Source organism: Heteronotia binoei, chromosome 15 (assembly GCF_032191835.1).
Source record: "Heteronotia binoei isolate CCM8104 ecotype False Entrance Well chromosome 15, APGP_CSIRO_Hbin_v1, whole genome shotgun sequence".
Classification (NCBI taxonomy): domain Eukaryota; kingdom Metazoa; phylum Chordata; class Lepidosauria; order Squamata; family Gekkonidae; genus Heteronotia; species Heteronotia binoei.
In genome coordinates this window covers 48,927,071-48,940,188 of record NC_083237.1, presented here as the reverse complement: position 1 = coordinate 48,940,188, position 13,118 = coordinate 48,927,071, and the positions used below count along the sequence as shown (strand labels likewise).

The following is a 13,118-nucleotide window of genomic DNA, read 5'->3' as shown; positions in this document are numbered from 1 at the left end:
GGTCCCTTCCAACTCTATGATTCTATGATCCCGCTCTTCTGTTCCTTCACTTCCCTAGGACTACCAAAATCAGGGTGCAGAATAGGAGACATTATGTAAATACCCTCCATTCGTGTAACTTGCAAAGCTTTTCTTGATAATTTGGATTTTCTGGGCACAGAACTTTAAAAAAGTAACCAACGTTCTGCATGCTGATTCCCACCAGCAGCATTATCTATAAAGAAGGGATGAGAAAGGTTATAGAGCAGGGGTGGCCAAACTGTGGTTCAGGAGCCACATGTGGCTCTTTCACTCATTGTGTGGCTCTTGAAGCCTCCACTGCCTTATTGGCTGCCTTGGGAGAAGGCATATCTCTCTTTAAATCACTTCTCCAAGCCAAGCCATCCAGCAGCTTAGAGTGTGTATTTAAAGTTGCTTTCTTTCCATCTCTCCCTCCACCCCATCTAATTGCCTTCCTTCTCTCAAACATTTGATGTTCATGTCTTGCGGCTCTCAAATATCTGATGTTTATTCTATGCAGCTCCTACATTAAGCAAGTTTGTTATAGAGCAGGGGTGGCCAAACTGTGGCTCGGGAGCCACATGTGGCTCTTTCACACATATTGTGTGGCTCTCAAAGCCCCCCCCCCCATACTGTCGGCCAAGCTAGAGAAGGCATTTGTCTCTTAAAATCACTTCTCTGCGCCAAGCCAGCTGGCAGCTAGGAAAATGCATTTAAAGTTAACCTTGTTTTGTTTCCACCTCTCCTTCCTCCCTCCCTCATATTTTCCTTCCTTCCTTCCTTCTGTCTTAAAGCTCTCAAACATTTGATATTCATGTCTTGTGGCTTTCAAACATCTGATGTTCATGTCTTGTGGTTCTTCCGCTAAGCAATTTTGGCCACCCCCTATTAGAGAGTAATAGAACAGGCCTGTTATAGAGTAATAGAAGAAGCATGCATTGCATGTAGAAGATCCTTGGTTGGTGTCTGGAATCTAGTTATAGAACCTTTGGTAGGAGAAACAGGGAAAAGTCAGTATGCACTTTCGCGCACACTGAATAATGCACTTTCAACCTACTTTAGTAATCGTTTGCAAGTTGATTTTGCCATTTCACACAATAAAAAAGTTGCAAAGTGCATTAGAAGTGGGTTGGAAGTGTGTTATTCAATGCGAGTGAAAAGTGCCAGAACCAGCATTATTAACACAATCAAATGACTCTAGTAGGTCCCTTTTTGAATTTATGATTTCCAGTCCCCATCAAGCAGCAGTTCAATCCAAGGATGGAGGGCATCTCAAAACCCTGAAGAAACCCTACTTTTATTCTTGCATAAGTGAACAAACAAGGAAATATATCTATGTGGGTAGTACAGACCAACTGGAATTGCAGCTAGTTTGTCAAATTAGGACTTTCCGTTTCTTTTCAAGAGGCTTTAGTCAGGCCACTCTGCAGAACGGTGGAAATGAAGAGGTGTTTCATAAACTCTAATACTCTCTTCAATTACATATTTTTAACTTCAAAAATTTCACCAACACCATAATCACTCACCCCCCCGCCCCCAATACCCTTATCCTCAATGAAAGACTTGGAAATCCAAGTAACAAAAATAGACTCACTTTAAAAAAATCACCACAGCTGGAAAACATCACCCTGCTAATGGCTAACTAGAGTTCCTCAGCCCTGCCACACAGAACACGAGATTACAGGATGGCACGTGAAACAAGCTTCACCCTCCACCCTGAACTATCTGTGGCTTTGCAGAGCCCTCTCATTTTGTACCACATGCTTCGGAAAGATAAAGCAAACAGCATATTAAAAGCCTGGGGTGTGGCCCTTGCAGTATGATAATTTAAGTCCCTGCTTTTTAGCCATGCAGGAATGCCTGAGGTGTGCAGAGCAGGGGGGGGGGGGGGAGTCAAGAGGTCTCTGTCTCTCAGAGAGGGGCACACAAGAAAGGGGGGGAGCGAAGCTGCTGTGACTGCCCAGGCGAAGGGGGGTTAGCTTGTAGGACTCAAAACAGCTTATAGTGCCGAGAGCCCCTCAAACAACAAATCCTGCTGTGGGCCCCACCAAACATGAAATCCTGGCTATGGATGTCAGTCGCTTTGGGTCCTCCATTGTGGAGACAGGCGAGGTATAAATGAAATAAAGTTTATTTGCACAACCCATTTCTTCTGCAAAATGTCTCAAGCGTTAATAAACTGCATATTAGGTTGTATCCAGCAAGCTTTTGCCCCCACTTAGTCTTACTCAATTATCTTCCTCATTTAGACTTCCATCATACTTCCCCCACCATCCCCCCAAGCATAATCTGTTGACCTTTGGAAAAGCTGGTTGGAAATGGTCCAATATTTGCAGTTCTAATGAACTGAATTTTTTTTTGGAGGGAGGAGAAATGCAAAAATAACCAATTTATGGATTTTTTAGGATGTAAGAGAAGCCATGCTGGATCAGGCCAATGGCCCACCCAGCAACACTGTGTCACACAGGGGCCACAAACCAGGGGTCACCAGGAGGGCTACCAGCAAGGCCAGAATTCCAGAAGCCCTCCTACTGTTGCCCCCCCCCCCATCATCAAGAAGCTTTTCCACAACAACGCCAAGGCCAGAAAACCACCACACAACGCCACTACCAAGCCTTGTACGCAGGCTTCGACTGGATTTCTGGTGCCTTCCATCACTTCATCATAATGAGAGCTGCATAAGGGACAAACGCTCAAGGTGCCACATTCTGTACCATTGCCCAAGGTGGCCTCCACCACACCAAAAGATTTTTGTGCACTAACCAGCAAGCAAAACCAGTTTCTTCATGTAGATTGCATTAGCAAGATTGAGGCAACAGTTTGTAATCCAACGCAACACTTTTGCAAACTCAAAAGAATGCACACCGATTTAAAAAAAAAATCAACATAAGCTCATCTTCTGCTTCCTTGACCTTGAATAGCTAGCAACCAACTCCAGAGCTGCCAGTAAGGTCAATTTTAAGAGTGATGCTGGTGGTGGTGGTAGACAGCCTGAGCTGTGATTTACCCCACAGGATCTCTTAACTTAAAGCTTGCATTTTGGAAGCTCCATCTCAAAACCCAGCTTTGAAACCACAAGAGTTTTTTTTTTAACTCAGATACAAGATTCTAATCTATCTCTCTCCCACATACACAGATGACACGATCCCCTCTCTTCAGGGAGCCCTGTCTCTTAAGCCTTTTGAGAAGATAAGCTGTAAACAGGAGGATGATTGAGGTGTTTATCTGTATTGAATGTAAGCACAGCACACAGTAGCTGAGCACTACACCTCCACGGTTTCCGCTTTCTTGACAATTCCATCTACAGGGCTGAATGTATTGCTAGGCCCTCACGATGCATGAGTGGAATTTGGTGCAGAGTACACTGTTCAGAATATCATTTTTTTTTTTTTTAGAATTTTCTAAACCTCAAGGCTTTAATATCAGGTTTAAAAGTGTAATGCACAGGAACCCTCAGTGCCCTGCATAGTTTAAGAACATAAGAGCCCTGATGGATCAGACTGGTGGTCCATCTAGTCCAGCATCCTGCCTCACACACTGGCTCGACCAGTTCCTCTGAAGGCCTGACAACATACAGGTCAAGGCCTTCACTGGAGATTGCCTATTGGTATGGAGATTTACCCCCTCTGAATGTGGACATTCCTTTTAATCTGCTGCCCTTAAGTTCTGACTCGCAGAATGAGACCCAGTGTGGTGTAGTGGTTAGCCATGGACCCACTAGGTCGGGTGTTAAACTCATTTGTTATGAGGACCAGATCTGACATATATGAGACTTTGTTGAGCCAGGCCATGTCAGGTTGGGCCAAGCCATGTCAGGCCAGGCCATGTGTGTACTTATTTAAAATTAGGTAGCAGAGATATAAATTTTATAAAGAACACAAACAAACACAAATATATATGTCTAAAAACGTAAAACATTAGCACTCATTGGTCTTAACGATGCTTTCTTTGTATTTCTCCCATGGGATCCAGAGAACTGGGCAAAGGAAGCTCTGGTTCTTTTCTTCCTTCCCCAGGGGACTGGGGTGGGGTGGGGTGGGGGAGGAGCCTCAGCCAATAGAAGGAAGAGAGGCTTGGCTCGGCAGCTCTACAGTGCAACTGAGAGAGCCTGGCAAAGCAAGCTATTCCTCCTTCCTTCCTCCCCAAGGGAGGAGCCTCAGCCAATGGAGAAAATAGAGGCTTTGCTCTGTAGTTTCTGTGCAATTGAGCAAACCTTGCAAAGTAAACTGTTATGCAGAAGGAAGCAAGAAAGAGGGGGAAGGAAGCAGATGACAGCCAGTTGCTTGGGGGCCTGATAGGAGACCTCCAGAGGCCTGATTCGACCCCCAAACTGCATGTTTGACACCCCTGCACTAGGTGATCCTGGGCTAATCACTCTAGCTTAACTTGCCTTTGCAGGGTTGTTGTGAGAAGGCACACCTGCTGCCTTGGGATCACTGGAGGAAGGGAGGGATAAAAGTGCAATATTGCTAGTATATTAAAAGGTAATAGTGCTAACTTTTTTCTTTAAAAAGTGTTTACATACGTCACAGGGATTTTTTAATGTACAGCTCACACAGCTCTCTTAAACAAATCCTCTACAGAACCCACTGTTATCCTTCCCAACCTCCCTTCCCCTTTAACTGTTTCACCTTCTGTCTTCTGCCCTAAAATTGATTCACAGCACTGCAAACCCTAAGGATCTTTTCCCTTGGGGGGCTCCACACATTATGTGCCACTTTTGCTCCCACCAGGCAATTCTCTAGGAAGACTGTATCAAGTATGTCAGCTGGCTACTACAATCTAACTACCGCACCATTAAGGGAAAGAGGTCACAAACGGAACCTGAAACGTAGTATCTCCAAAGCACACATTTCTGCTACTAGCAGTACCCCATTACCTCTCCACTGAACAACCACATGCTTTTGGTGTTGCTTCTTTCCCTTTCTAAAGCTGGACTGCATTTTAACGCCAGAGGTGTCCAGCTGTGAGTCATGACAGATTTTTTTTTTAAAAAAAACAGCCATTCCTGTAATAATTCAAACTCCAATGTATTCAGAAAAAGGCAATAGTTATACTGTCTCCTCCCTCAACAGCTCATTCCCATTTAATTTTACAGAGATAAATTAGCAAGGTTATCTATGCCCAAGCCTACACACAGTCATAAAAGAATTCCTCCAATACACACGTCTCTCTGGTATGCATTTACAGTTCAGGGAAGTGTATGGAGATGTGAAATGCAGGATTGGTCTCATTTAGAAACACCCCATCCCTCCACCCCGTTTTTTCAGAAGCTGCTGTTTTCCAGGAAAAAAAAATAAAAATTGGTTTATGAAATATTTTCTTTTACAATAATAACATGTTTATGACAAGGTGTTCATATATTTAATCATCCAATAATATTTCAAAGAACTATCTAACATGAAGGCTTTTATGCAAGACTGTATAAAGTATTGCATCATTGTAATTCCTGTACACATAGGATAAGCAAATGCTGGAATACAATTCAAAAAGGAAGAAAATACTGAGGATACATTTCTCAACTGCAAGAGAAAGATGCATTTCTGTTTTTAGGGGTGGGGACTGCGGTTGTCGTAAGAGATGGGAAAAGGTTGCAGTTACCTTTTTGCTTGTGGGCTTGAACATGAACATATGAACATATGAAGCTGCCTTATACTGAACCAGACCCTTGGTCCATCAAAGTCAGTATTGTCTTCTCAGACTGGCAGCGGACCTCCAGGGTCTCAAGCTGAGGTGTTTCACACCTATTTGCCTGGACCCTTTTTTGGAGATGCCAGGGATTGAACCTGGGACTTTCTGCTTCCCAAGCAGATGCTCTACCAATGAGACACTGTCCCTCCCCTTGCTTCATCTAGTTGGTAAAGTTGGTGGATTTTTTGTACACCTGTCATTTCAGCTGGTTGTACTATGGAGTAGGAGGATTAGAGGAAATAAAATAATGTTCTTCGTTTTGTAACACTGATGGCTCCTTAATTTTTTTAAATTGCCCCCCCCCCCCCCACTTCTCTCATAAACAGGCACAATAGGTTCCTTATAGTTCAGGTGTGCCTAAAGGTGGTTTTGAAATAATATTATTTCACCATCTTTCTGTATCTCCAACCTGGAGCCATACTGATAAACAGAATGCATTTTGATTCACAGGGGAAATGATTAAAAGCATGGTTGTGCAGAAGCTGACCAGCCTTGACACAAAGAATGCAATAAGAGCCACTGTGATGTAGTGGTTACAGCAGGGGTGTCAAACATGCATTGCGGGGGCAGAATTAGGCCCCCGGAGGGCTCCTATCTGGCCCCTGAGCAACTGGCTGTCATCTGCTTCCTTCTCCCTATATCTTGCTTTCTTCTGCATAACAGCTTGTTTTGCTGGGCTTGCTTAATTGCACAGGAGGTACAAAGCAAAACCTCTATTTTCTCCATTGGCTGAGGAAACCTCCCTTGGGGAAGAAGTGGGGGGGAAGGCAGAAGTTGCTTTACCAGGCTCTTTCACTGCACAGCAGAGCTACTGAGCCAAGCCTATCTTCCTTCTATTGGCTGAGGCTCCTCCCCCTCCTAGCACCCTGGGGAAGGAAGAAGCCAGAGCTTCCTTTGCCCAGTTCCCTGGATCCCATGGGAGAAATACAAAGAAAGCATCTTTAAGACCAATGAGTGCTAACGTTTTAAGCATGTTTTGAGTTCTTAAAAATATATATTTGTGTTTGTCTGTGTTCTTTATAAAATTTATATCTCTGCTACCTAATCTTAAATACGTACACGCGTGGCCCAACTTGACATGGCCTGTCCCAACAAGGTCTTATGTCAGACCCAGCCATCATAACAAATGAGTCTGACACCCCTGGGTTAGACTGTAGGACTAGGACCGGCACAAGGACCCAGACTTGAATCCCCACTCTGCCACAGAAGCTCGCTTGGATGACCTTAACTGGGTTGGTCACCTACTCACAGCTATTGGGGTGATAAAATGGAGAAGAACACCGTCGACTTTGGGGAGAAAGGTGGAGAACAAATGAAGCAATAAATAATAAAACAACCTCTTTGTGCTCCAGGTTTGCAGTGGTCCCTGGAAGAGCAGGTATCACATGGTGCAGGAAAAGCCTGCAGGGATGCAAAACATTGGGGTGTTCAAAGGGCATAAAGAACTGCCCTGTTAGGGTCCCTAGATGGGGAAACCAGAGGGACTGAAGAAGAATTGCAGATTTATAGCCCTCCCTTCACTCTGAATCAGAGACTCACTTACAATCTCCTATATCTTCTCCCCCCACAACAGACACCCTGTGAAGTGGGTGAGGCTGAGAGGGCTCTCACAGCAGCTGCCCTTTCAAGGACAACCCCTGCCAGAGCTATGGCTGACCCAAGGCCATTCCAGCAGCTGCAAGTGGAGGAGTGGGGAATCAAACCTGGTTCTCCCAGATAAGCGTCCACATACTTAACCACTACACCAAACTGACTGAGAGCCTAGGTGCATGTGAGCATTCAGTACACTCGTGCACACGCCCCACACACCTCTTCATAGCCATGGACCCCAAGGGGCAGGACAGGTCAGAGGGTGACACAGTGAAGCCTGACAAAACTAGCAACCATGATGGTTTGCAGAGGATTCACTCTCCAGCAGTCCACCACGCCCTTTAAAAAGGCAGACTCCTCTACCATCAGTTCTTTCGGATTAAGGGCAAAATCACTTTTCCTAATACAATTAGCTAAACAGGATTAGTCACACAGCATCTTGCACTGTCGGGTGGTAGGACGGCAGAATTATGAAAAAGAGTTACATTCAAACACAACTTGAAACTAAAAAGAATGCCAATACATGCAAGAGTGGTCTGTTACAATGACAGTTTCGAGGCAAACATTCAATTATACCAAACCATAGGATTTTGTGCAGACTCCTGCAAAAGAAGCCAAAACTTTAATCCAGGGAGATTTCAAAGAGACATTCACAGCCCAACAGCAGCTGTTTATTATCTTGGGTGGTTCCTCCTGAATCCAAAGACTGTATGTAAAATTCTCTTTATGTGGGCAAAAGTGGGAAGCGCTGGTTGGAAGGGGATCTTGTTAATAAATTACAATATAGAGCACAACAAGAAAAACACCAATTGTTTTCCCAGCGCCGTCACAAAGAAGGCTTTCACAATTTTTAATGTGTCTAAAAATAAGGTTCTCTCTTCCTGGTTTTTTTTAAAATAGAACTATATAAAGTACAAATGGCAGGACAGTGCTTTAGTACCAGCCCACAGCAGAGTTGCCAAGGCAAAGAAGTTTCTTGTGTGTGTGTGTGTGTGAAGTCCAGTGGAGTCTGTGATATCTGGTAACCTCACACATTTCTGATTTTGCAAGGCTGCTTGGAGTGCCAGCTACTATGTGATTGTTACGGCACTGATGCTAAGCTGTATACAAGCCTCATCATATGCAATTCAGAAACTGGTGCAGCCAAATCATAATTCAAACACACATGCATACTGCTGTTCATACAGAAAGACTACAAAATGACATGCTGTGGTCGACTTACCTCTCCAAGCCATTCTTCAGCCACTGTCAGGCGCTTCCCGCAGCCACCCTGAAAACTGAACTGTAAGAACAGACTGAACCCTTCATAATAATTCAGTGTTTGTAACTGAGTGAAACAGAATATAGACTTCAATTCAATACCAAAGGCTTGGGGGGCACCTTCAACAATATCCTAATTTGCATCTGCATCACTGTTCACTTAGTTATCTCTGCTGCTTTCTGGTACCTGCTCTATTCTAGTTCTCTTGAGAACTGTGGCCCACGTTTTCGTTTAAACGGGGGAACGGAATGGAGCAGAATATGCTGCTCAGGCCACGACGGGCTTACTTATTTAATTTTCTACTGATCTATCCCACGAATATTTTCAGCAGGGAAACATGCCTTACACAGCCACTTGAATCAAGGTACAAAATAAACAGGTTCCAGAATTCACCAGTCAAGACAATCAAGAACAGCATTCTCCAGTGCTGGAGAATGGGCTAAACTCTATGCTTACAAAGCTCCAACTGGAGTCGCTGTATCAGAAGACATTACACCGAACAGCAATCCAGATCTAATGAACTACTGTGCCTCTGCAGTCAAGCGTGGCACCTTTGCTAAGAGCCAGATATGCAAAAAGGAAGTTCTCTGCCAGAAACGACATTAGTCTGGATGAAAAGATGACAGAAACATCACCTTGAACTGCAACCTGCACATTTGTTGAGAGCAGCCCAACTTTTATCCATTTTTATATTGAGAAATACCACTATGAAGCACCCAACACCACTCCCCAAGACTTAGAGAGGCAGCATAAAATCTTCCAAAAAAACAGTAATATAAAACATACACCAATTTCAAATACTAGGATTCATAAATAGCAGCCAAATACTGTAAATTTATTGAGAAAACCATTGTTGCAAAATTGGCTTACAACTGATTTACCAAGGTAAGCTGGGCTTTTTTTCCCTTCCTTTAAATTTATAAAAGTAGATTCACCAGGCCAGACTGTCGGCCTGCAGCATAGATAAACTATACAGAATTATGGGTTTGCAAACATGACATGGAATGTACAGAACCATCCTGGGCAGTCGAAGATGTTGAACCGTTATATTAATGTTTCACTTTTATAGCTAGCTTTACTACCTACAAAAGAGAAGGAACAGGTAAAATGTTATCACAACAACTTTAAAAGACTCGTTTGTCAGAAAAAGGAGGGGGAGTTAAGAAACTGTCATTCAAATATGAGAACAAGTATCAAAAAGACCTAATCCTCTCTCTATATATATCTTTTTAAAAATGCAAAACTGATGTTAGATGGTAAAAGCACAATTATCAGAGTGCAACAGTGGGGGCTAATCTGATGCAATATCCCCCACCTAATTAGCTCCAAGGACTAATTTTTTAAAAAAGGAAATGCCATGCTGAGGATTAGCAAAAGTTGCTCTTGGGGGGGACGAAACTGAGCTTTGGGGGAACAGCCATATGGAAATTTAGGTTCTAAGATTGGTAGGAGATTGTGTGCCTTCTCCTCCAAGGTGCCAAGAAGTCATTTCAGCTGCTTACATGGTGCCGTATTATAGTTTCAGTTAATCAAATAAGAACTGTGATTCACATTCCCACCGGATACACCAATCCAGGTTTATTCTACACAAATTCAGCCACACAGCACCTTATTTGTGATTCCCCACTTTTCTCCTAGAGAACTCAAGGATCTCTGAAAGTGGGGGGGCAGGGAGAAACGAGAGAGAAGAAAAACAAACACAAAAGCAGCAGCATTAAATGATCCCCAGATCAGAAATCATACCTTAAACACACATTTACATAATGAACCAGGTTCTAATGTATGCCCAAGAAATGACATCCTACTTCCCACATCTAGCTGAGTCTCCCCCTGTCCTGCACAGCTTCATGCCCCAATTTTGCCCCACGAGAAAGTCTACCCTTTCTGAAACATTTCACACTTTATGTCTAGCGGAGCTGAGTGAAAAACGTTTGTGAAAACACAGTAATTTAATGTACTGGTCTTATAACTGCAAGTGAAAGATAATACAAGGCTAAGGGAAAAAACCCCTACAAATAAGTTATTATAAAGTTCTGAAAATCGTCTCCACTTCTGAGTCAGCCTTCCCACAAACTTCTTGGGTTTCTTTCCCTCCCACCCCAGCACCTTTTTAAAGAGTAGTACAGATGTAAGAATAATTTTTTTTTTACTATAGAAGCTATCTGCATCTCTCTCTCTTTTTTAAAGAAATCACATTTGAATGATTATAAAAATTATCTATTATAACAACATAGGTCCAGCTACACTGAAAAAAATTACACCGCTTATTCGAAATACATTTCATTTTAGAAACAGGCTACTAAATAGGTCTATACAAAAAAAACCCTCTAAAATAATTTTTCCGTATTAAAATAAAGAGTGTGTTAGGAGAACTACTCAAATGAGATTATGTTTTGCTTACTGTCTTTTTTTTTCTTCCTTTTTTGCTATAATGCTTAATATCTTGCGATCATGTGTCTGGCTCACTCAACCAGCGCGCACACACACGCGCACACGCACACCAGGGGGGGAAAAAAAAGCTGGAAAGAAATTAACAAATACACAGTGATAATTAATGCTCTGGGATTTAGTCTCACAGTCTTTCCGATTAGTACAAAGGAAACCAGGCCTGCCCCCTCTTTGAGGAGAAAAGTCCGGGATATAAAAGCAAGCATACCTCATCAGCTGATATGAAACGGTAAAAAAAAAAAAATCCACAAAGTCTCAGTCCTTGTGAACCTATAAAAGTCAGCAGTAAAACGTGCAAGCCGAGCTGGGCTTCGGTTCCGCTGGGTCCCTCCTGCATCCGATGACCACTCCGCTAAACAGTCGAGATCAATGCAAAGATCCTTCGGCTGGAGCTATAGGCGACCCCACACGATTTCATGAGGTCGGAGGGGGGGGGGTGCAGTTCCAGGTGTGAAAGACCCAAGAGAATGGCAGGCCGAAGACAAGTAGTTAGTGGTGCTGTACTGAGCTGTTTTTTTCTGCTAGGTGCCTCAGAAAACTGTCTTCACCTTGGCCCCTGTGATTTAAAGGCTCACTCTTAAACAGAGCTGGAGGTGGGGGTAAGTGAGGGACAGGCGGGACCGGGATGTGATGCGGATGGTGTGGATGAAGGTGCAGGTGAGAATACGGGTGGGCAAGGGGTCGGGGAGGAAGTGTGCTCACCGGGTTCATATTAATCGGCGGAGCAGGGGTCGGGGCAGTGGGCGTGTTCGCAACAGAAGGTACAGTGGTAGCAGGAGAGGTTGTGGCAAGGGGGATCTGGGCGGCAGGCAGCACATTGACTGGACTGGTGACCCGGAAGCACTTCTCCTTGTGTGCCTTAAGCATGTTGGAAAAGCGGAATCGCTGGCCGCACACATCGCACGGGTATGGCTTCTCCCCTGTGTGCGTTCGGCGGTGTCTCTTCATGTTGGGCCGACTGGTGAAGCTTTTGCCGCAGATTTCACAGATAAAGGGCTTCTCTCCTGTTAAAAATTAAAACACGGCACTTGTCTGACAACTGGAGACCCACCTTGATGTGCTAAGACTGCCTCAGCCGAATTCCAACTTTTCAGCTTGGATTAACCGTAATGCTGCTAAAGGCAAAGACCAGCTTGGTGGTCAACAATGTTTCAGAAGAATTTCGTAGCTAGCAGAGAAAGGAATCAAGGTTTTCATTGCTGTAAAGAAGTACTCCTCTGTAACCTTCTTGGCTGAGACATGCTGTCATATCACATCTTAACAATCCTTGGTCCTTCTTCTCCAACCCTGGTAGTCTAAGACTTCTCCTTGTCACCACACTCTTGTGTGATAAATCCACAGGGATCTCTTCTGCCAACCCCTTTCCTGAAACCACAGATCCGTAAACTCTTTCTCCTTCTCCCCACTCCAGAATTGTTTGGCAAGACAACCACTCCACTGTGCTCATTTCACCCCTCACATGGCCCCCTTCCTATCTAATTCCCAGCTGCTTCTCTCTTGACCAGTTTGGCTTGTTGGGTACCATTCAATTTTGCTTTTAAGAGTTTTCACTCCTAGCCCAGCACGGTATATTCTGGCTAGCAGCACCACTCCATGGTTCCAGACAGAAGTCTTTTCCAGCGCAGCTGGGAACAGTTTGGGTGAATCCTCTGGGAATCTCTTGCCAACTACTGCCAGATTCTTTGTTCTGGCTTTCCCTCACCTCAACTGTAGCATCCTACCTTTCCCTAGAACTCTGTCACCCAGATCATTCGCCTCTGTTGCCAAACTATGAAACACCTCTCTTCCCTGCCCCCCCCCACAAATCCTTTTTTTCCCTTCTGCATTCAGCATAAAATTCTGAAGCCCTGCCTACTTTTACCGCAACCTGTCCCTTTAGCCTTTGCTCTCATATCCCAGATACATAAGGGACCCTGTTCCTTATGCCAAAATCTCTCTTCAAAACTGGCTTTCCTCCCAATAAGGCCTCACAAATGAAAACCCATAAACCTCTCCCGAATGAAACAAAGCTGATGTGTAATTACATTTACCCACATTAATCTCACTTATCCTGACTCCCCTTCTCTTCCTTCCCAGGGCAAAACTTAGATGGTGGCACCTTGGAGCAGGATTCTGCCTTCTCCCGTTA

General features: G+C 44.0%; 1 protein-coding gene across 1 annotated transcript in view; it reads right to left on the bottom strand.

Annotated features, from left to right (window-relative positions):
- Window positions 1–9,356: 9,356 nt before the first annotated feature.
- Window positions 9,357–13,118, bottom strand: part of ZNF652 (zinc finger protein 652) — a 32,308-nt gene continuing 28,546 nt past the window's right edge. The window contains exon 6 of the mRNA XM_060256791.1: window positions 9,357–11,994. Coding sequence (XP_060112774.1) covers window positions 11,480–11,994 — 515 coding nt within the window. The 3' untranslated portion in view covers window positions 9,357–11,479. The remainder of the gene's footprint in view (window positions 11,995–13,118) is intronic.